General features: G+C 48.3%; 1 protein-coding gene across 1 annotated transcript in view; it reads left to right on the top strand.

The window, feature by feature from the left end:
- Positions 1-25,213, top strand: part of PIK3C2B (phosphatidylinositol-4-phosphate 3-kinase catalytic subunit type 2 beta) — a 397,956-nt gene that overhangs the window by 235,555 nt on the left and 137,188 nt on the right. The window contains exon 12 of the mRNA XM_086923460.1: positions 19,513-19,635. Coding sequence (XP_086779586.1) covers positions 19,513-19,635 — 123 coding nt within the window. The remainder of the gene's footprint in view (positions 1-19,512; positions 19,636-25,213) is intronic.

Raw genomic sequence — 25,213 nt, forward strand, 5'->3', positions numbered from 1 at the left:
TGACTTCGTCGACTGTGTGTGACCCTCTCCCCCGGCCGTGCGGTTCCCACCCTCCCCAGAATGAGAAAAATGTGCAGCGCCCACAGTCCCTGTGTACAGTGCCCCCCTCCTCGTGCTGTGGAATGGAGTAGAATTCCGGCCGAAGGGGTGGGGGCAGCACCGGCATTTCACACTGTAAAAGTTTTTTTTTTTTTAACTCTTAGCAAGAACGTCCAAAAGCACATAGAAACACGAATCCCATTCGTAGGAGAAGGAGCAGAGCTGCCGAGTGGCCGTGTCACGTGCGGCACCTTCAGCTATTTTTTTTAACGGCAGTTTTAATTCTGGGACTTGTAGTTTTACGTTTCCCTTTATATTTAAAGGCCTTAAAGCGACAGCATGGTGACTGCTGTGGGCGATATGTATTTGTTATTTGTATTGCGCAAACCTGGCCAAAAGGCAGGCGGCGCAGCGCTGAACAAAGCCACGGATGCTACTGATGAGTGATCGGAGGGGTGGCTGCAGGGTGATGTGGTGGTCTTTCAAGAGGGGCAGCTTCAACTCTTTCCTACATTGGGGCAGGAATGGCGTGGTCCTTATGGATACCACGGTGTTCTAGATCCTGGGTGCATAGACCGAAAATATACAGAAAGTTTTTTTTTTCTTTTCTTCATTTCTTTCCCTCCAGCCTGATGGCCATCAGATATGCCAGATAAGTGTGCGTACATACAACTAGGGGCTTTGTAAATGATGCACCCGGGCCAGCAGGTGAGCCCGTTGAGTTCAGTTAGGATGGGTGATGTGATCATATTTCTTTAGTCCTTTGGTGAGACATGCTTGTGTGTAGGATGCATTTAAAGGGGGTCCTTGTCAGTGCTCAAGTCGGGGGACCACGCGGGTGGACGGCGTCTCCCCACTTATTTTACAGGGTGGACGCCGTCCCCCCTGCTGAAAAGCTGGACCATCTAAGATGGCGAGTTACTTGCCCACACAGCCGTCCCTGACTTACGAAGATACTTACCCGTCCATCTCCGAACTACAGGGCTGGCTGTCAATCTTGTGTAGCGTGTTAATGCTCTACCTATCAAAGTTATGCGGCTGCCCTCTGCAGTGTCCATGACTGGGAGGCCGAGACGGATAATTTGCTATTGGCATCGAGCACAAAGGGCTTCAGCCCCCCCCTCGTGTGTGTCAGCAAGGGATGAGACATTTCCCGGGCTCGTTCACAGCCCCACCCGAGTACTTCGCAGGTCTTTAAAAGACCATTTGCTTGTGAATGAGGCTTTGTTGTTATTACCCCTTCTCAGAGCACCTGCAGCTTCAGCCTGGCCTGTGACAGCTAACCACGCGGTGTAAGTATTGGTCATCGGCTTGGTCATCTTTGAAAGCAGTGGGGTGAAATACTTGTCACAAATCTAGCGAAGTAAGGGAGCATGTCTGACGTCTTCTGAGGAGGGCTGTTTGGGAGAGGGGATGTTCTCTCCATCCATCCCTGGCTCGAACATTTTGATGAAATGGGCTAAAATTGAACATTTTAGAGCACAGCTTTCCAAACTTTTCATGTTGGTGACACACTTTTTTGACAATCTTTATTTTGTGACACGGTAATGTGAGCGAGCCCGAACCTCCTAAGGGGGGTTCGGGCCTATTATTCCCCAGAGAATTTTTAAAAATACTGGGCAACTGGTGCATTTTCAAGCAAATTTGAGAAAGCAAGAAGGTTAATAAAGCAATTGTGAATCTGGTCTAACACAGACAGTGACTGGCAAAAATGGGTGTAAGAAAGGTTAGGTTTGTGCCTGAAAAGAATATAATCATGCACACTGCAGGTACTGATCTCCAGAAAACACAACACATGAACCGCAGAAAATGTTTTTCTGCTCTTGCTCTTTCTCACAGGCGGGCCTTGGCTATATGTTCCCACCATCACTGATCTTCCGGTAAGAGCACCAATCACAATCAAAGAGTTGAAGCAGCCATTCTTTTAACACTTCACCCTCCAACAACTTCTGGTTCTCTCAAGTTTAGTTGCCCAGTGATGGTTTAAGTCAGACATAGCCACTGTCAATGTACATTAGAATCACTATGTCCCCATTTCTATAGTTTTACGTAGAGAGAATGTGGCATAACAGCTAGGGCGGTCGACCTCGAAGCTGGGGAACAGAGTTTGAGTCTCGGCAGACACGCTCAACATTCTGTGATTCTGGGCAAATCACTTAATTTTCGCCACGCCTAACAAAAATTAATGTGTCCGTCTGTAACGTAACTTGTGCTCATGTAAAGTGCTCTGATACCTTTGGGTCTAGTTTGCGCTATATAAAACTCCCCCCCAAAAAAAATACAAAGCCCCTGATGAGTCTGGGTCAAAAATATCACTATAGTTTGTGCATCAACTTCCCAAATCCTAACAGTAAATGTCTGAAACGGAAACCTAGTTAAAATAGTGGCATTTCCTGAATGTCTTCATTGGAAGAAGGGATATAGCTGGAGCAAGACCACTAAGAATTTGAAGAAAGACCTCCTCTTAAAAATAATAAATCTTGGATTGGGTTTTATTCCACGTTAAGATCAAGAGAGATGGCGGATGTAGCAGACATCATGCAGAATTGAAGTGGCAAAACGCAACCTGCCTGGCCGTGAAAATTGATTACCAAGCAATAAAATAGCCAGACGTACCACATATCTGTATCAGAAACTCAAATTCTGCATCACCTTCTGCCTCCTTTTATAACGACAATGGCAAACTCCAAAAGTAAAAAATAAAATATATGAAAAAATAAAGCATGAACATCGACTTCTATGGCACAACCTATGTCTAAAAGGCAAGCGTAGGTGCAAGGCGTAAACCAGTTTTGTGAGCTTCATTTAAAAGGATGTTATGTGATTTTTTTAATAAGTACTTAGTTTGAATTGCAGCTCACGTGAATCACATGGCTATAATACTAATGGAAAAATCTTCATTGTTCAAATTTCTCATAAATAAACAGTACTGGCCCTACCCCCTATAGCTCCCCCTTTTCATTCTCCTCTTCCCCTCCTGCCCATTTCACTTTGGCTATGTACACCCACCTTTTTGCTATCTCCTTTCCACTTCTTGCGAAAGGGTGCACCATGATTAACCCCTTATCACATGCCTGCTCTGTTCAATACTCCACAACATATCCTCCCCAACCCACCTCTTTCGTACCCTTACCCTCTTTCTGCTTACTTTTCTATGTCACTGTTTTGCATTTCTTGGAGTCTATTTTTCTTTCTCACTTTTCATTGACAGTAAATGTGCTTTAAAACACTTGGCTTTCGCTGCTCTCTTTGTTTCTGTGCATCTCGCATTGATTTTCCCGAACTCGACATGGCGTTGTCCACCTCTCCACCGTCGCTCAGCCCACACCCCCTCATGGAGGTCTGGTTTTGTCAAAGATTAGCAGGTGCTATTTGTGGTCAGCACAGACCATAGCCAGCCGCTTTTGTCCATGACCACAATTTAAAGAAGGATGGGGTACTGTTGAGTCCCTGAGAACAGCAGTCCATTGGAAAGCGGGTGCTCCCAGACGCACCATATGGGTGTTACGCACCAGCCCAGGCTCCGAGGCGCTATTCCAAAGATGTTCAGGGGTTGTGTTAAAGTTGCTAGGGGAGGTAGGCAGCCTGGAAGCCCTGCCAGGCAGGTGGCTGTTTCATCATGGGGCGTGTTAGACCTGGCACCTTGGCGTGAGTCTCCCTTCCACTTTTTGCTGATGTGCCTCCGATGTTTTGCTGGTTTTCCGATACTCAGGGCACTGCGCCACGGCTGACCCGTGCCGCAGTGCAAGTGCTCCCTACTGTAAATTGTACCTGCAATTGGTATCCATGATTGGTGCATTGGATTTACTGTCAGTCCCTAGTAGTGCGCACTAAAGAGTGCCGGGGCTTGTAGATGCCAATACTGCTGGTGGTGAGTTTGGAAGGGTAGCTGCACTCTTGTTAGATGAGTGTAGTGAAACGTTAATCCGGTATGTGTGCTGTGCTGGGCATTCGGAAAAACGCCGAGACGGGATTAATGAACTTTTTGCTCCGATCTTCTTATCTCTTCATCGAGCCCCTGCAGAGTTCGATGTTTACTGGGTAGAACCCTCAGGCTCCTTGACTTAAAGACAGCACATATGAGACTCTAACAATACAAGCGCACAGATTATACCAACATTTAACCAGGAATATAACTTCCAATAGACCTCACCTAGTTTGCGACCCCTGACGAAGGGGCTCGCGCCCCGAAATGCATTGGGTTGACACTAAATGTATTGATATTACGGTGTACGATATAAGATTGATGATATCTATGTATATGTTGGCTAATGAACATGTGCTTTAACAAATGTAACATGAATATGAATGTTTTGCTGATCTAAGTTGATTTTTTTGATGAAAAATAAACAAATGCACTAACGTCTAAATACAAATCAAGTAGTGCGTACTGGTGTCCTGGTTCTCAACCAGGCCAAATTCACTCAATACTGCTGGTGGGCCTGCAGCGCTGGTTGCGCCACCCACCGAAGCAGCCGTAAAAATGTGTCTGGGAACTGCGACCGCAGAACCCGCGTGCGGTCTCGTACTGCCACGCTAGCTGGGCGAGTGCACCCACTTGCCAGCCTCGAACCTTCCCTTGACTACATATTAGTCACCCCTATGGTCGGCCTGCGGGCAGGGTGCGTTGTAGGTGTAAGGTAGGACAAGCCCTGATGTGTGTGGCATGTCCTAGTAGTGACTTACAACCAAAACCGTATCTCACTATTGAAGGCTACCTGCTCCATTAGGCCAGACTGAGCTGCTGGAATTATTACACCCTATAATCCCAGCAGGCTCAGGGAGCATGGTAGCGAGTCGTGTTTAGTATGCCTGAACTCAGGATGATAAAATATTTCTTGTAGTCAAGTTTATTTTAGTATCCTGGGTTTGCAAATGCTACTTTTAGAAAGTTAGCATTTGCTTGCTTAACCATTTCAGCCCGCCTCTGCTGGTATGTGTATCCGACTGTCTGGGACGTGTGAGTGACAGGGCTGGGAGGATGACAGGTGGGGAATGCGCAGATTACACCTTAGTGGGAGGTAGAAGTGCCTCTTGACTCGAACTGTAGCTGTGCTCGGCCACCACAATGCTGGCTCCACCCTCCTGGGGAGCGGCGGATGACTCGGCCGGCACCTGGCCCAGGAAGGGCGAAGCCCCCATCAACAAGGTACTCTGGCCGCCCCTGTCCGCACAATGCTGGCTCCACCTCCTGTGGGGCGTCTGATGCGCCTGCCCCTCACTCTGAAAGCAGAAGCCGGAGTACACCCACCGGGGTACTCAAGGACTGAGAGTGGCTATGCAAAGGCCCCCCTGGCCTGCGAGAACAAAAGAATTGGCCTATAAAAGAAGGAGCCCTGCTCCTTGAAAATTAGATCCTGTTTGGGCCACAGAAGGACTCTGCCCTACGAGAAGGACCGTGAGAGACAAGGAAGGGTGCTGACTCATGCCTGTGTCTGGTGCCTTGCTGCCGAAGGAGAGGAAGAAGAAAAGACTACGAGAAGACTTTTGCTTTACTTTGTGCCAAACTCTGCTAAAGAGATCTCCAAGGGCTTGCTGTGAACTTGCCCCCTGACCAGCGCCCCAGGACCAGTTGGCGCTACCCCCTGAAAGAAAGCGACTGCGGGTGCTGGCCATCGCTGCAGTACCGACGGAGGAATCTCCTCCAAGGCAACGACATCCACCTGACCACCGTGACCGGGGCCCAAAGCAACAGCGAGAGCAACGTGAGGTCCAGCCGCCGCTGGCCCGAACACCGTGACCTCAACTGCACCGGGAGCCCGAGAGCAAAGTAAAGGAGGACCCGTCCGGTCCGAGCTCTCGAGTTGACTGCGCAACGAGCAGCCACTCACCTGCAAAGACGGACAGTTGCCCTGTGAGAATCCGCAAGGTCGGTAGCCTGCCCGACAGGCCAGCTGTGAGCACACAGCTGCACCGGCACTTGGCTGGGTACGTCCTGCACTTGGGGACCGTACTGCCACTTGCCGCCACCGCACAGCCGCCGCCTCCAGGGTCGGAGCGGACGACGAGAAGAGGACCCTGCCGCCACAGAACACCGCTGCCCCGGATGACCCGTGAACTGCTCGGCTGAGAGCCGCAACGAACAGCGACCCCGGGAAGGCAACGCGACGTGTGACAGATCCCCTGGAAGCCGCCTGCTCCACAAGAACTTTTGTTGACATCGGCCTGAGGGCCCTAAGAGAACGCTTAAAACTGCTGGAAAGAACTGTGGTAACCTGAACTGAGTAACTTGCAACCGTTATCATAAAGTACGTTGACTGTATTCACAAGCCTGCTTAAAATCTATATAAAGATATATATTTTTACAGAATACAGTCTGGTCTCGTTGTGTGGTGGGTTGGTTGTAAAGGTGTACTATTGCAAGTGTTTAACCTATATGCCCCAAAGATTAGCCTACGACTGCTTAAGCCACACTACCTAGAGGGTAAGCAGAGGTTGTCTGGAAGGTAACCCTCAGCCCTGACGAGGAAGAGGAGAGTCCCTGCTTGTCGCTAGTGTTGCACTGCGCCAACTAGAGACTCCCCCTTCCTACAGGGCGCCGGCGAGTGACTGGTGAAGAAGGCCTCCCCTCATAATAGGTAATAAATTATGCCTCCTATAAATGTAAAAGCGCGCCCGGTTTTAGAGTTTATATTGGTTTAGAAAAAATGTACTTTCAAATTTGACATTAAAGAGAGCAAGTATGTAAAATGTCAAAAAGCGTGTGTTGCACACACCATGCTACACAAAAGACACAAACACGAAGAATGCACAGTGCACTTTAAACATCACACTTTTACATGGCCTTCGAATAATGCCAATGGATGCATGGCAGTTAAAAATACATTAATCAGAGTCGACTTACTGCCTGTAAATCCCTGTAGCCACCGCCTATATCAGCAAAACTTATGAAGCTAGCGGCCTTGTGACAGCCCTAACTCAGTAAATGTTAGCACACGATCAACCCCCTGCCCTTCTCCCATCTTCCTCACACCTCTTGCAATTGCATCACAACGACCCCAGCCCCCACAACAATCAGTTTCTTCCTGCAGTCCCAGTCATTCGATTACGGCCAGCAATGCGTGTGACCCTCTGCAGGCCCCCTCCCCCGCCCCTGCCTCTTCCACAGTGAACTGCTTCTCCACAATATATTGTCTTCCCTTCTCCAGCATGCAAGTGACCATTTTTCCAAGCAGCTTCACGTTATTAAAAGCAGCTGAAACGGTCTTTCATGATTTGTGAAATGGGCGCGCTTCGCAATTCAGTTTGCACGCTCGGGGAAGTTACAGTGCATGCGCACATCTTACAGGGATCACTGCTGGTGTCATCCCGCGACACACCCACCGTTTGCAGGCGACACAGTGGGGTGTCGGGACACAGAGTTTGGAAAGCTCTGTTTTAGAGCATCATTTTCGATTAAATTTGTTCAAAAGCTCTGCCAAGGCACTCCTTATGCCAAGGCACTCCTTATATATTCAAGTACTTCCATGCTGTGTCAAGCAGCATCTACGGGTGAGCAAGGAGAGGCAATGGACCCAATGGTGCAAGCCACCTTTCGTGACGTCGCTCCTGTTGTGACGTCAATTCTGGTGGCAGCGTCCCCCCACTTCTTTTTTTAGGACTTGGGCTCTGGTCCTTGTGGAATCTGGGAGGCCATGGAGCAGGGTGATTTCATCATTCAGGTACAAGACTCCGGGCCTGAACAGCAGTTCTGAAGTCATTCTTCAAGCGAAGGGTTTCACTTTCTTTAACAGAGAGAGCTGGTACCCGGCCATCAGTTGGAGCCCCTGTTACCAATTGATGATGTCCTCACTGATGCTTTGATGGCTACATCAATCAATCAAACAGTACTTGTTGAGCGCGACAAGTCACCCCATGGGGTATCCAGGCGTTGAGGTCTCTCAGGCCTTTAGTTAAAGAGTCAAGTCATGAGTCCCCTTCCCAAGTCAGCGAGTGATGATGAGGTTCGAAGGTGGAGGGGGAGGTCGTTACAGGTGGCGAGGTAGGAGAACGAATGACCTCTGTTGTGGCTTTGGCAGATGCGGGGGCGAGGCAGGTGAACCGCAGTAGCCTGGCAGGTTGGTGGAAGGTCCATGGATGGTTGATGTAGGCTGGTCCCCAGGGCTTTAAGTAGGATGGAAAAACTAGGGGGGGGTTCTCAAAGGGGCGTGGCCAATGTAATTAAGGGTGTGGCTGAACATGTAAGCTAAAACTTTTTGTTTAGCATAGTGTGCCACCCGACTTGTATTTTGCGGTTTGTCATTGCATCCAGATATATAATACAACAAGTAATGTCATACCTGCAACAAGTAAGGACTATTGGCTCTGTCAATGGTTGTTAGTTGCATAGGATAAGTAAGCATCAACTATGGCTTGTATATAAAATTGAAAAAGCTTCCAATTGAAGCCCTGGTGACACCATGGCAAGGTTGCTGCTCCTGAGTTTCAAAAAGAGAAGGTAAATCCAGAGAGAAAATGACTCTTTAAAGGATTTCTCTTCCCCTACAACGCTCACCTGGCATGACGTCATGTCGTTACTTCTCCACTAGTGAGATATACGCAGTGTGGACACCTGCACATCGGTGTGCCTGCTATCACTGAAGTCCGGGAAAAAATAGACCGTCTGTGCCAGGGCACAAAACTGAGCCTGATAGACACCCAATTTCAAGGCCCCCTTTAAAAAACTACTGCTGCTCCGCACCGGTGAGACCCGGTCCACTTAAAGCCTTGCTGGTCCCTGGTTGTGGAGGATTGTGGAGCTGGCATCTTAATCTGGGCATCTTGTCTGGATAAGGAGCCAGTGGAGGCTTCTTAGTTGGGGCGTGATGCTGGTGCATTTGAAGCGGTTGAGGGTGAGTCTGGCTGCTGCATTCTGTATGGTCTGAAGTCGCTTGAGAAGTTGGGTTGTGGTGCCAGAGTAGAGTGGGTTTCCGTAGTCCAGCCGGCTGGTGACGAGAGCTCGCGTGACTGTTTTTTCTGGTGTTGATGGGGATCCATCTGAAGATCGTTTGAATCGTGTGGCGGGTGTGGAAGCAGGATTAAGGTACTGCGGTGACCTGTCACTTCATGGTGAGTTTGCTGTCCAGGAAGATGCGGTGGTTGGGTGCATGATCCTTGGGGTAGGTGTCGGTCAGAGTTCTGTGGTCACCAGGTGTCGTCCCATGGTAAGGTGTTCCTTCCGAAGATAAGCACTTCTGTCTTGTCCGTGTTGAGCTTCAGGCAGTTGGACCTCATCCAGTCGGAAACATTTGTCCTGGCATTCCAGAAGTTTGTTCTGGCGGGGTCTTCTGTGAGTAAGAGGATGAGTGGAGCGCCGTCTGAGTTGGAGATGTTGAATCGGTGGGTGCAGACCATGTCGCCCAGTGGTGTCATGAGTCATGTACAGTCTTGTACATGGTCCAAGCCTTGTTCTTGCCTGCCAGTCAGCTGGCCAATAGCCTGGCAGCATAGACCTGTGCCTGGAGATCCAGACTTCTTAACTAAGCACCCTGTATCTGAGAGAGCCATTGTACATGATCCACCAGCAAGGTCAAATCGTATTCCTTCACAAAATTCACAAGGATTGAAGCTTTCGGCAAAGTAATGCTCTGTTTAGTAAGCTTGACCCTTAGGTTCATAAATGCAGTATAGTTGCTGGTCAGCTGTGTGCATCCTCTGTGGCATATGGCTAGCAAAATCTTACTGGCAGTACCAGAGGCCCGCCGAGCTACTCTGGCTCAGACAATGCATGATGTACAGGGTGCAGCGAAGTATGTAATCCATGCTGGCCTGCCTTGGCATGGCTGTTGGCAGCAGTGTTGTGCTCAGAAGGAACTCATGGATTAGTTTTGACCCGATTTTCTGGCCCTGTACAAACCTATCTAATGGTCATGCCCCTCCATGGGTTCAGACTCTTTGGAGAAAAAGTGAACTCTGTGCTATAGAGATTTAAAGATAACCGAAACACTGCATGCATTTTCAGTTTACTGAATCTTGGGAAACTATTTCCCCATCAATTTAGGAATTAAAGAAACTATTTCTGGGGGCTAGCCTATTAACAACCATGGCCTTCACAATCATTGCTACAGAAGACAATTCAGTGCTTTCTTGACCGCAAAATTAGCACTGGCAGGTACAGCAGAGGCCTGCAGGGACAACAGTGTTCCAAGGTGGCTCATTTCAGGCGGATGGGAGACAGGACTCAACATTTCCTCCCCATCTGTAGGTTCATTAATCAGACAAATGGGTCTTAGAGATCATTCAAAGTGGCTACATCATAACCTTTGTTTCCTCCCTGTCCCATCTTCCTCTACGCTTCAATGAATTTTAGAGGAGCTCCTTGCCATCCAGATGCAGGCGGTTCATCTTTTACTCTGCAAGGGTGGCATTGAAAGGGATGCTGTTCACACTAGGCGGGTACGGGGGTTAAGGGTGAGTGCTGTAGCTGGCGCAATAGCGCCAGGGCTGGATTAACCAATAAGCAAATAAGTACGTGCTTAGGGCATCATGGTAAGGGTTGTCACCACAGAAACCTCCCATTGCTGGATTGACATGGAACATAGGGTACAAAACTGCAAATGGTGCAGCTGAACCTATAAATAAAGTGGAAGTATACAAAAAGAAACATTATTTTCCATTTTATTGTAAGTCTTGTTTCATGTCGAAAATTAAAATTTTATTTTGCGGTTTATTATTAATATTTTTAATTAGATGTAGATGGGGGCACCAAAAACATGCTTATGGGCTCTAAAGGTCTTAATCCGGCCCCGAGAAGAGCGTACAACTGGGGAAACAAAAAATGGCAGGATGCTTGGTTTGGAATGATGTCAGCAGCACGTGTGCTGTAGCAAGGAGGACTCTGACGGGGGTGCATGGAGCGGTTGTATGGCATGGGCGGAGCGTTAGGAGGACATGGCTGCTCTTGGCCCGGAAGGTGGCTTGTGTCTATTGCTGGTGACACATCCCCCCGTTACCCCCCCATCCCGGTCCCTGCCCCGCACAACGCCTTTTGTTGTGTCCTTTAATGTATGCTGGTTGGCGAGTGGCCCAGGACAAAGGAATCCAAGCCTGGGAAATGGCGGCGCCCTCTGACCCGTGTCGCCATGCGCCCCGCATGGGCTGGCACCTGTCGCGTAGGCTGCGCCCTGTGAAGGCTTTCACTGCAGCATATGTCTGTCTGCCTGCCTTTCCCTCCCGAGGAGGGGTGGGGGCATTTTACTGGGCGGAGCGGGCTGGGGTATGTCGACAATCTCGAGAGAAAAGCACAGCGAGTTGGAGGCTGCCCGGGCTTCGACCCAGGAACCCGATTAGCGGTTGAAAAATCCCCTCCGCTTCTTGTTTGCATGGGGTCCTGCTGCTCTCTTTTCACACTCGGTGGTAGTCCGTGGATGTTTTCTGCTTGCGTTTCCTAGATTATTTCTTTTTTTTAACCAAAACAACCACACGCAGTGTGGCTTTCCTCAGCACTCGATAACTGCCACGTATGATCTGTTTAAAGGATAGATTACATACCTGCTGCTGCAGGACAGACCCCTAGTGTGGGCAAAAGCCCTCCACCCAAAATGAAATACACAGCATCAAACCGAAATTGGCTCACCGGCATGAAATTAAACTCCGCTTCCAGAGCACGCGCTCCATCACTGGCTCCAACAAGCACCCTTCTCGCAGCAATGCAACACAGCCACAGAGTATAGTATGGAGGATGGGTGGCCTCCTTTGAAGTGCCGACAGAAGAGCGCGTGCATTAGGAGAAAAAAGGCCGTGATATCATAGACCGCAGCATACCCCTTCGTGGTTTAGAATAAAAAAAAATTGAAAATCTCCAACCTTCCCATTAAAATTTCGATTTTTCTATATTTGTAAGTTAATTCAATATTTCACCATTTGAGTTTTTGTTTGATGTGTACTTGTTTCTTTATTTGTGTATTCTTTTGAGGTTCAAATCATAGAAATTGCTTTGCCCGGGATTCCTGGCTTCTAGTAAGGATTCAGTGTAGATCCCCAAAATCGAGTGATGATTGAGTGGGTATCCACGGGAGTCAAAACTCTGTTATTCACACTGACAGTGTAATTTGCCCTTTCCCACTTGTATTTTGTTTCGCTCTGGTACGTTTTACCCTTCTCTCAGTGGGCTGTATCAAGATTTATTATAAATGAGTTACTTGAGTGCGTTGCACGTTGCAGTGGAGGCATGCCTTGACAGCAGGGCCTGTGGCGCGGCCCCTGGACCCGAGGTGCCTCTCCACACTATAGGGGACACTGTGGGCACTCTTCATCAGGAGTATAGCTGCAGGGCGTTGCACAGTGGATGTCTTTGCACATGCTCACAGGTTCCAATGTATGACATCATCATCAACGGACAGCCTTGGCGTAGCCAGATACTACCTACTCCTGGCTTCCTGTTGCCAGTGGTAATGCAGACGATGAACAATGTGGCGGAGGCTAAAAAGCGAATCGTTTAGTAGTTGTGTCCCACAATTTTGGTCTCTTAACCAGGTTTTCTGATGTCTGTACCTACCCCATTTTACACTTTGACCAACTAAATGTAAATGTTTGCCCATTTGGATGCTTGATTTTGCAGTGAAAAACGATTTATTTATTTATTTATTTGCTGGTTTGTATAGCGCTTGAATCCACTCCGCATGGAGTATCTCTGCGCTTTTGGAACCGGTAAACAGCGTGCTTGATATGGAGATGGAAATTAGATATCATTTTTAAACAGGGTGGTTTTTAGAAGTTTTCGAAATGTAAGATGTTCTTTACATTGCCTTAATGACAGAGGGAGTTTGTTCCACAGCTTGGGTCCAGTAATGGACAGGGCTTTACCTCCGTGTCTGGCCTTTTTGGCGCGGGGGACCCCCAGAAGGAGATCGTTACTCGATCTGAGGGATCGTGCTGGAACGTAGGGAACAAATTTCCGCTCAAGGTAAGCGGGCCCTTGCCCATTCAAACACTTGTGGATCAGGCAGCAGGTTTTAAATTTGGCTCTTTGACGAATTGAGAGCCAATGCAGCTGTTCAAGGAGGGGCTTGGAGGCAGTTCTCGGGGGAGCATTCAGAACAAGGCGAGCTGCCGTGTTTTGAATGACTTGTAGCTTAGCCAACACTCCTTCGTTTGCAGAGAGCAGCAAGCCATTACAGTAATCGATCCGACTAAGGATCAGTGCTTGGACAAGGGTTTTCCTAACAGAGTCAGGTAGTAGTGGGAAGATTTTGCGAAGCAGACTGATGGTATAGAAGCATATCCCTGAGATGTAACTTATATGCTGTTTCAGTGACAGATCGTGGTCAAACCGAATTCCTAGGTTCTTCACGACCTGTTTAGGTTCAGGGACTGCTCCTAGGTCTGAAAGCCACCATTCCGGAGTCCATAGTATTTTAGGCTCCCCAAACAGCATGACCTCCGTTTTGTTGACGTTACATTGGAGGTAGTTGGTGGACATCCATTTTGCCACTGCCTTCATACCTGCAGAAAAGGAGTTCCTAACCTCAGCGGAAAGAGTTTTAAAAGGGAAGAGGAGCTGCGTATCATCTGCGTATGATACGGGGACGAAGCCGTACCTACGCAATACTCCTGCCAGGGGTGCCACATAGATATTAAAAAGAGTGGGGCTCAAACAAGAGCCCTGTGGCACCCCCTTAGAAATCTCTATTTCCGCTGAGCGATACGCACCCATGGTGACTCTCTGGGTGCGATCAGATAGGAAACTCTTCAACCAGTCAAGGGCTTTGTTCTTAATGCGAAGATTACGTTTTATGATAAAGGATGTGTGGCGGAGAGGTATTAGCAGCGTCGGATTGGTAATTGGGGCATTCGGGCAATGCCCGAGGGGCTGGGGTCCGAGTTCCACCTGAGGGCTGCTTTTGAGCAGCCTGGTGGCCGATTTGAGCGGTGTCTCTGTTGTTCGACTATACCGCCAGCAGCCCAGTGGGAGTCTGAGTGGCCTTTCAGGAGGGAGATGGGCGCTCATTACCTCCCATATAGCAGCAACAGGTAGAGGTGTCGCCCCTTTTCTTTCGCTGGGCCTCCCATTAATGTAGGCTAACTGCTCGGAGCAGGGGGTCATCACTGAGCTGACCATGTGATACAACCTCAACTGTGACAAAGCGTCACACATCAATAAGACAACCTAAACAGCGACTAAAAAATTCGAAATGAATGTGGAGTAATGAGGCTACTGCCTCGGTATCCAAAAACTCACCACTGTCGGAAGGAATCTGACAGACGAAAACAAGACAGACAGGAGCAGGGGGCCTGAGCAGAAGTGGCCTCACTTGTTTTCAGGTGTGTTTCACTAGTGTAAACTGATGCGTGCTTCCCCCCCTCCACCCCCCTTTGTTGATGTAAAATTACACCGAAGCATTGATTTGATGGAAGGTATTATGCTAATGTGGGCCGATTTTTTTTTTTTATGCATGCCCGGGCAGATTTTTAATCCCAATCCAACCCTGGGTATTAGGTGCATATCTGTAAAATAAAACCACAGCGAAAGATTTCTAGATACGTGTTTAACAAATATCCCCGTTCCTTTTACCTGTTTTACATTGTGGCACTGATTGGTTAGGAAGTTGATCATATTGTAGACCGGCTGGTCGTTGACTCGGACAGGCCTGTATGGGTGCGGCAAAATCCGTGGAATGTCGGGTTGATTTTTCTTCAGCCCAAAGGGCCTTTCAGTGAAACAGACCAGCCTATGCATTTGTCCCCGCTGTGTGCTGCAGGTGAAGCAAAGATCATGTGCATTGATTTTTTCGTTGTTGTGTAGTTTGTTTGCATGTTGCTTGACTTCAGAGCAGCATGTTGAGCCTTTTTAGGTCGAGCCTGGGAACACGCATCCGAAGGATGTGGTCCAGGTGGAGAACTATAGCGAGCTGACACGGGGGAATGACGGACAAGAAACTGTCACGCGCTTCTCCCCGGCTGGATTCAGCTGCTTGCACGCGCACCAACATTCACGCATGCGCACATCACAGCCACACGCATACACAGCACTCACGCATGCGCACATACACACGCATACACAGGCACACCCCCCGTCGCCGCCGCCGCACCTACACGCATACACAGAGACCCCTCCACACACACCAGCCCCTCTCCTCCCGGCTCCACTCACCGGTGTCTGGCGGGCGCTCCCCGAGTCTCCAGGCTCCTTCCCTTCCTCCGCAGCTGCAGGCTCTCCCCACATCACGGGGGCCCGCTGCTGGACAGAAGGCTTCTCTGTGGCCGGGCGGTAGTAGCGCTCGGCGGGGCTCTCTCTCCACATGGGAGCCCCGCCTCCTCAGTGCGCCCGCTTCGCCCCGCGGGTCTTCACCCGGTCCCCCATCTCGGTACCGGGACTTTAAGGGAAACAGTATCCAGGGCTCCTTCCTGGTCATGGGAGCCCCGGGGCCGCAATGCTCACGCCACTTCCTGCTGCTGGCTCCTCTTCCTGGTTGCACGTCAGGTCCCGGGCCAGCAGCCAATCGGAGCGCGGCCCGGGAATGACGTCACAGAGGTGTCCCGCAGTACCGCCCCCGGCCTGCCTGACTTCCTGGTCGCAGGAGAATTCTACTGCTGAACTGGGTGTTATAACGCAGTCTCCACATGTAACTGTCTGCAAAGGTAATGCAACACTTTTCAGTTCTCAATTACTTTATTCAGGTTATTTTTTTATTTTAACTAACTTTGGCCAAAGCTCTTGTCAGTGTAGGCGCCCACGCCTGCTGACTTTCACCTTCTGAATAGTTAAGGTTCCGCCCGACGCCTCTCACGGGTTCCCCGGAGATGAGTTACGGCAGGCCGCCGCCTGACGTAGAAGGCATGACGTCCTTGAAGGTGGACAATCTTACCTACAGGACGTCGCCCGAAACACTTCGAAGAGTTTTCGAGAAGTATGGACGAGTAGGCGACGTCTATATCCCCCGCGACCGATACACGAAGGAGAGCCGCGGTTTTGCCTTCGTAAGATTCCATGACAAACTTGATGCCGAGGATGCGATGGACGCCATGGACGGAGCCGTACTGGATGGGCGCGAACTTCGGGTGCAGATGGCTCGTTATGGAAGGCCACCAGACTCACACCATAGCCGCAGGGGACCACCACCTCGAAGATATGGAGGCAGTGGAGGAAGTTATGGACGCCGGAGTCGCAGTCCCAGGAGGCGTCGTCGGTCGAGGTCCCGCAGTCGGAGTCACTCCAGATCCCGCAGCAGGAGCCGCTACAGCCGATCCAAGTCAAGATCCCGCACACGATCAAGGTCTCGTTCCACATCGAAGTCCCGCTCCGTCCGAAGATGCACGTAGGCCACTGGTATGAATCTCAGCATAGCCGATTCAACCATTCCCCCTTGTGAGGTTGATAAAAGTAGTATCATTCAGTTGAATAGTAATCACAGTGTAATTGTGAGAGAAAAGTATACTTGCACTCTGTAAGAATGATCAGGTCATCAAAATGTTAAGTAGCATTCTATTTCCTGAGGAGGGTATTGGGGAGGTTTGTGTTCCTGAAGAGTTTCTACTTTTGCGATTGTTGGTTTGCGTTTGTCCCCTTCTGTGAGTGCAGAGTGACAGTGAGTGCAGAGTGCGTGCAGAGTGACAGTGAGTGCAGAGTGCGTGCAGAGTGAGTGCAGAGTGACAGTGAGTGCGGAGTGACAGTGAGTGCAGAGTGACAGTGAGTGCAGAGTGACAGTGAGTGCAGAGTGACAGTGAGTGCAGAGTGACAGTGAGTGCAGAGTGCGTGCAGAAACAGTGAGTGCAGAGTGCGTGCAGAGTGACAGTGAGTGCAGGGTGCGTGCAGAGTGACAGTGAGTGCAGGGTGGGTGCAGAGTGACAGTGAGTGCAGTGACAGTGAGTGCAGAGTGACAGTGAGTGCAGAGTGACAGTGAGTGCAGAGTGACAGTGAGTGCAGAGTGACAGTGAGTGCAGAGTGCGTGCAGAGTGACAGTGCGTGCAGAGTGACAGTGAGTGCAGAGTGCGTGCAGAGTGACAGTGAGTGCAGAGTGCGTGCAGAGTGACAGTGAGTGCAGAGTGACAGTGAGTGCAGAGTGACAGTGAGTGCAGAGTGACAGTGAGTGCAGAGTGACAGTGAGTGCAGAGTGCAGAGTGCGTGCAGAGTGACAGTGAGTGCAGAGTGACAGTGAGTACAGTCACTCAGCACCACCACATTATCACTCAGAACCACCACAGCATCACTCAGAACCACCACAGCACCACTCAGCACCACCACAGCACCACTCAGCACCACTCAGCACCACCACAGCACCACCACAGCACCACCATAGCACCACTCGGCACCACCACAGCATCACTCGGCATCACCACAGCCCCATTCAGCACCACCACAGCATCACTCAGCACCACCACAGCACAAATATGTTCTCTCAATGTTTCAAGCTTTATTACAAATGTCACAAAAAGATGTTAATATTTCACTTCTGTTCTTGGATTTCTTTACAATAAAATACACTGAACATAATCTTCACAAAAGTTATTTACAAAAGTTTAAGCTATTGCCATTATAAATTACAATCACTTTTATTAAGTATTAAAAAAAATTAAAAGCCATTGTTATTTGTAATATCAATACATCTAAGTCACGTAAATACAAATGTTGCATTACAAATGCTATAGGTGTCACATTTGCGAAAGTTATAACTATTGGCATTGTAAATGACAAAGCTATTAATTTAGCTATTTTCAAAACCAACACATAAATGAACATTTGGTGAATTACCATTAAAATATTTGACTTTTTTACTAAGATATTATTGTACTCTTTTATGCAAACAAAATTTAGATACTGCATAAATAACTTTAATAAAACATATTTTATATGTAGCTTTTTATGTAAAAAAAAACTATAGCACAAAGCAAAAAACAATTGCCATTTACAATGCTAATAGCTCAAACTTAAATAATGCGAGACCTATTGCATTGCAAATGCTTGTTATATATATTCAACTGTGGCAGCGGTGCAGCATGGGTTGCCAGCGCCTGGGGCGGACCGTTAGCACTTCCGTAGTCCCTTCCACCAATCCAGTACCGAGGTCCTTACCCCCAAGCACATCTATTAGATTTAAAAAATATTTTTAGAATTTGCGCCCCAAAGAGTTTTGCACGCGGGGCAACTGCCTCTATGTCCCCACCCACGCTACGCCTCTGAGCTGAGGAGTTGTGACCTGGGTAACACCATAAGTTCTGCTGTGCTCATGAGTGCACACGCAGCAAGGTCGAGAGTTCCATAGGCACAGGGGGCTTTTGACTATTTGGATTTGTGGGAAACTACCCCTGTGTATTGCTCTTGAGGCAGAGTACTATCGCCAGGGCTGGTGGCTCAGTAGACCACTAGCTTCCACTGCAGGGACTTGGGTTCGACCTCATGGTCACAGGTTCAAATCCTGGTGGGTCCACTCAGCCTTTCATCCACCTGATTTATCTAAGAGGGGGGTTTTACCCAATGGAATCCACATGGGACCTGGGTGCTATATGGTGTATGAAAGAAGGGTCCCTGTAGAACTGCGTATCTTTTACTTGAATTTATTACAGAAAATAAATCAAAAACCATATACAAACACTGTAAATGAATCACAATGAATGAACCAAATCACTTGGTAAATAACAGTGCCCCAAGAAAGGAAGTAGGGGGTGGGGGTAGCGTGATGCTGTGAAGGAAAAAGACAGTGAGGGGATGAAGTTTGTGACAACTTATAAATATCGAATTTAATTTGAAATGCAATACAATTTCAAGGCTTCAGATCCCTGAGCCGAAATGGGGGATCATGCCATATCCCTTAATATCTAAAGCAATTTCAATTGACACAGAAGTATCCAAATTAATGCGGGCGTGTCAACTGAACAGGAAGTAAAGTAGCCGTCGACAATTTGACCCCACGCTACATTGGTAGGCGTGTTTGTTGCCTTACATCAGGGTCTTCATCAGGACAGGGTAAAAACCAGGGTGCACTACAGTATCTGGAAATGTATAAACAATATAAAGTATAAATGAGGGGGCAGACAATCAATGTCAAATTACCGTAGTGGGCGGTAAACACGTTATTTATACTGTTACCATGGTTAATTGAAAGCTTCTGTGTCAATTGAAATTGCTTTAGATATTAAGGGATATGTTATGATCCCCCATTTCGGCTCAGGGATCTGAAGTCTTGAAATTGTATTGCATTTCGAATTAAATTCGATACTTATAAGTTGTCACAAACTTCATCCCCTCACTGTCTTTTTCCTTCACAGCATCACGCTACCCCACCCCCTACTTCCTTTCTTGAGGCACTGTTATTTACCAAGTGATTTGGTTCATTCATTGTGATTAATTTACAGTGTTTGTATATGGTTTTTCATCCACCTGAGGTCTATAAAATGAGTACCATTGAGTTCGGTAACAATAAACATCTGTTATTCAGTGCCAAGATACCGTTAGGGGTGAACATGTGCTTTACAAATGCACATGTTATGTTATCTGAGAGAGTATGGTAGCTTATTGTCTTAAAATAAGCCATCTTTTGATATTTTTTTTTTTTACAGCTATGAAGAATTCTATGTGTGCTGCTCACTGAGTCATGGGAGCAAGGAGCTGTGCGGCCCGCTGCAGACTAAGAAGGTGCATGCCACCAAGTCTCTCTTCCACCTCATCCTTTGGGGCCACAGGTAAGTGTTCTTGCTGGCTCCACTGGGAGTGGGTGGGACAGCAGATAATGGTATAGGAAGGGTGACCTGTTCATGGAACTTAGCACTCCGGTTTCAGCTAGTCCTGGCCCGCACCCAATCACCTACTAATGTTTCAGGAGGGGCCTGCCCCACGTGAATTGGTGGCCTTGGGTATGAATAATTGGTAGGCCTGTTTATCATTTTAGAAGCGGGGCAAAAGCTGTACCTACCCTGTGTAAGAGAAGGTTACACTACTCACTGCTTTACTGTAGAGAGATTTCGAGAGACTGTGCATGCGTGTACTTGCATTGCTACTGGCTGTACTGTAATTATTCTGTGTGTGGTTGAACTTTCTGCTGCTTCCTGTATGTGCCATAACTGTTATCCAGTATTGGATCTTTCACAGATTCACATGCTTGAATCATTCCGCATCATCAAAGTGGGAGTCGCACTGGAATGATTAAAGCATGTGAATCTATGAAAGATACAATACTGGATAACTACAGTTACAGGTAAGTAACATATTTTCTTTCCAGTATTAGATCTTTCATAAATTTGCATGCTTAAATCATTCCTGTGGGACTTCCACTTCGACAACGGGGATCGATTTAAGCATTTGAATCTTTGAAAAATACCAATACTGAATAACTACAGTGACCAGTAAGTAACATATTTTCTTATGTTGCATTAGGTTTCCATTTAAGGTACAAGATGCTGTTGAAAACGAGCACTGAAGTGCATAGTGTCAGATGCCTGCTATTGCTATTTAAAAATTCAAAATTTTAACCCTTTCGATGCTGATGACGAGCTCGTCATCACCCACGGGTGTTGTGTGCTGATGACGAGCTGAGCTCGTCATGGTGCCACTAAAATGGCATTTTCCAGCACAGAGGGGGGAAAACGCCCAGCAGCCATGTGGTTAAACCACTTCAGAGCTTCCGATCATTAGGTTCTCTAAACCACTTCAGAGCTTCCGATCATTAGGTTCTCTCCAGCATGAGAGTTCAGAAGACTGGTCGGCTGCGCATGGAAAGATCTGCCACCAAGCAGACTTGACTGTAGCTAGAGTAGCCAGTAGAGCACTAGATGAGGATCTGAGAAGGTGACCGGGTAAGTGCTTCTGCAAGATGGACTTGTAAGCATTGGCAAGCATCTGTGGTGTCACTCACTGTGAGTGAGACTCACACATGAAGGGGGTAGGTGGATTTCTCGATCCCACTATGCTCAATCTCACACCTACGGCAAAGGACTAGGCCCTGATGCTCAGCTGCGGCCCGACATCCGTAGAACAGCTGGAAGCCCTCACCTTACCGGGGGGACATCCTGCAGCCCTTTAAGCTGAAGAGAGACGCTGGTCTGCATACAGCGGTACAAAAGGGGGTGGTAATGGATGGAGCATCTGAACCAATCAAACACTCTCACCCAGTCAAAAGATCTGGGTTTAATTCAGCGTTACAAAAGGTTGGTGATAGAACGGTGATGGTTTAAACCCAGATCTTTTGACTGGGTGTGAGTGTTTGATGCTTGATTCAGATGCTCCTTCCATCACCACCCCCTTTTTTACCACTTTTGGCCGCCATAAGTGTGGCAGGGTATGCTCAGACATGAGTCCCTTGCTCACTTTGCCACTGGATTCAAGCAAGCCGGGCTGAAGACGGCTGGAATGCCAGAAACCGGTCCTCGGAAGCTTGTTTCCGGTCCAGGGAAGACATGGCTTGGCAGTTCGGGCTGGACTATTCCCATGAGGCACAGGGTCAGACTGATTTGCATATAGCCATGTCTGAACTGGGGTGGCAGAGTGGGCTAAAGAACGGTGATGGATTAAACCCAGATCTTTTGACTGGGTGTGAGTGTTTGATTGATTCAGATGCTCCGTCCATCACCACCCCCTTTTGTACCGGTCTGCATACAGCAGCATACGTAACCCGCTCACCCTCCTTTGGCAGTGATGTCATGTGCTGGGTGTCACACACCTCACGTCCCCTGGTTTCACTCTGGAGGGTTGCACGACCCATTCAAAGAAAGTAAACCATATGTAATCAAATAATCTGTTTTCTTTTTTCAATTATTTATTGACTTCTTGTTGATACACAATGTTAATTATCACGTGTGCATTTGGACGTGGCCACACGGCGGCACACCAGCTCTTGACCGCAATGAACCACACAGACCTTTAAGACGTTGAAACCATAATACCCGCGTTAAGCAGACCGTGCCGAAAGATATCGTAAGCACTGTTGACCTACTGTACTTTTTTTACTCAAAGGCATTGGATAGAGTAATGACTCCCCTGATGAAGGGTTAATCCCGAAATGCATTGGGAATGGGAACATGGCAATGTCCTAATCAAATGTTAAAAGAAGTGAATTGTTTCTGAAGAAAAACGTCCAAAGGCACATGTGACGATTAACATTGTGTATCAACAAGAAGTCAAAAATCATTGAAAATTGAAAGAAGAAAACAGATTATTTGATTACATATGGTTTACTTTCTTTGAAAGGGTTGTGCAACCCTGCAGAGTGCAACCATGGGATGTGAGGTTTGTGACACCCAGCGTTTTTCTAGTAATATTTGACTTACGCCCCAAAGTCAGAGGGCGTCACCCCATTTTCACCTAAACGGACTAACATCATATGAAGATTTAGAATTTTTTGAATAACATACAGAGTGCCTCACCACTTTATATTTATAGTGATGTCATATGGAAATGAGTTAATCCCTTCAAAGACTATTCGACGAATACGCCTTTGCATTGCACTGTTGAGACAGTGTTGTATAGAGGATGGCTATGAAGCTCCTGGATGCATTTTGCTTGATAGGAGGATGAAGGTTGTATGACGTTACAACGCATACTTTTACAACGAATGCCTTTACAATGCATTTTTCACATCGCAACATCCTTCACAACGCATTCCATTACATCGCATTTTAAGAAACTACCTTTACAACGCATTCCATTACATCGCATACTACCTTTACTTCGCATACCGTTACAACACATATCATTACATTGCATTTATAGTAAGTATTGGATAGTATATGGGTAAAAAATACCATTTTAACTCCAGGGGGTGCAACAGTAGGGTAAGTGTTGGATAGTGTAGGGGTAAAAATTGCTATTCTAACTCCAGGGGGTGCAACAGTAGGGTAAGTGTTGGATAGTGTAAGGGTACTATGTGTTGTAATGGTATGCGTTGTAATGGTATGCGTTGTAATGACTGCGTTGTAATGACTGCGTTGTAATGGTATGCGTTATAGTGGTATGCGTTATAGTGTCATGCGATGTAATGGTTGTATTGTAATGGCATGCAATGTAAGGGATGTTGCGATGTAATGACTGCGTTGTAATGGTAGTGCGATGTAAAAGTTGTGTTGTAAAGGTTGTTTCCCGTGGATGAATATAATTAGTTTCTAAAATATAGCGTGTCATACAATTATTTTAATTTTGTTTTCAAGCACTGTAAGCAGGTTTAATTATCCAGTATTTGGGTGTCTTTCATAGATTCACATGCCTGAATCATTCCCCGTCGCCGAGACGGGAGCCTCCGGTACATAAAAAAGTAATGTCCTAAGGACATACATAGAGAATATAGGCCGAAGGGCCTCCCCTTTGGGGCCTTTCCACGTCCTTATGTAAAAAGGACCGAACTCTCATCGTTAGCCAATCAGCTCCGACCTCCCTCTAGAACCTTCCCGGGAGGAGCCTCAGTCCCTCAGATTTTCTACCGCACGTTGTGCTAGGGAGTCTCCAACCTGAGCTCTTCAGGTTTTTCTTGCTTCGAAGTCTCAAACTTCGCTGGAAGTACACTTTGTACAAACAGAATACATATCCTATCTTCGACTACTGTCTCCCATGTCGGAATCCAATAAGAAGGCTTCATCCATGGCGGACTCGCAAAAGAAAGCCCTTCTCAGGGCCTGTTCCTCCTGCGGCAAGCAGCGGATTCAAGCGGAGGACAAGCACGATCTGTGCTTATATTGCCTGTACCCTGACCACGTCTCTGACAAGTGTAGGGTGTGTAGAGCCTTCCCAAAGAAGACTGTTAAGGAAAGAGAGGCTCGCCTTCTCGAATGGCTCGACAGGCTTAAGGTCCGAGACACTCTGGAATCTTCCGAGGGTAGTGTCTCCGTGACCTCCAAAGACTCCAAGAAGAGACCCAGGGTGCAGTCCCCTGGAGAGACAGACACTCCTCCTAAGAAGGCGCACAGGAAACCTTCGGAGGCACGTTCCACCACCTCCTCCGTGTCTGTTAAGGACGGCCAGAGGTTCAAGAAACCCGCTCCATCTACTAAGCGGACCACCTCGGTCTCGACCACTGTGTCGACCACTACGGCCTCATCGCCCTCCGCGACGGCCACAACGACCACCACTGCGTCCTCAGGCGCACCGGTCTCCTCGACCATTCCTCCGAAGCCTTCGTCCAAGACTAATACCGGACCATCGCCACTATCTGCGTCATCGTCACCTAAGAGGTCCAAATCTAAAGGTACGCCTTCGCCGAAGACATCTCATACCGAAGGATCGTCACCTAAACGGTCGAGGTCAAGTTCAAAGGGTCCCCCTTCACCCAAGAAATCTCAAGTCGAAGGCTCTACCACCAGTAAGTCGGCGATTCACTTATCCCCGCAGAATTTGATGCCATCGACACTAACGGAGGCGTTCAAGTCACCAACACACACGGCGGGCGCGCCATCTTCACGCACGTCGTCGGAAGAGACCCCGGCGCCATCTTGGAAAGAATCTAGATTGGTCGAAGTCTCCATTCACTCGATTCCAACTTCCTCGGTTCCCCCAACGGTAGGGTTGGCACCCGAGCAAGAGCAGGTGACACTGCAGAGTGAGGAGTCCGACGAGGAAAACCAGGACGTTCACGAGGACCAGGACGAAGTTATGTATCAGGAACGCTCCATGAACGTCAACACGGAGAACACCCCGATGATCTGTTTGCCCCTGTCTCTGGTCAACGATTTGCGCTCCCTGGTGCAGGACTATAAACAACGGTTCCCGGATGCCGACAGCGGAACCCAGGTGCCGGTCACCCAAGCGCAATCGTCGGCCTCGCGCCCTTCCGCTCTCCAGGCCCGTCCTCGGAACCAACCCCAGCCTCGCACTCGGCCCCAGCCTCAGGTGGAGGACTCCTCGGAAGGCGAGGAGGAGGAGACGGACTTGGAGGAAGGCGAAGTGCAAGACGTTGACTCGGACCACAGAGACGACGATGCCGATGCTGCGTCATCACACCATTCGTCTACCCCGGCATCCCCGCGACCGCGCCAATCTGAGACGGCGGACGTTGGGGGTTTCCACAAACTGGTGGACAGGGCAGCAAAGAGGTTTCACATGGCGGTGGAATCCACGGAAACGGAATGCTTCCTCCATGATTTCAAGGAGCACAGCCAGAAATTGGCCAAGTCTATTCCACTTATAGACTTTCTGTGGGAACAGGGCAAGAAGCTGATGCTTACGCCTGCCTCGGTGCCTGCGGTGGTTCCGCGCCTAGACAAAAAATATAAGGCCCCGATCACCGCGCCAGCCTGCCTGACCGGCCACCCCAAACCGGACTCGGTTGTGACTCAGGCG

Source organism: Lissotriton vulgaris, chromosome 5 (assembly GCF_964263255.1).
Source record: "Lissotriton vulgaris chromosome 5, aLisVul1.2, whole genome shotgun sequence".
Lineage (NCBI taxonomy): Eukaryota > Metazoa > Chordata > Amphibia > Caudata > Salamandridae > Lissotriton > Lissotriton vulgaris.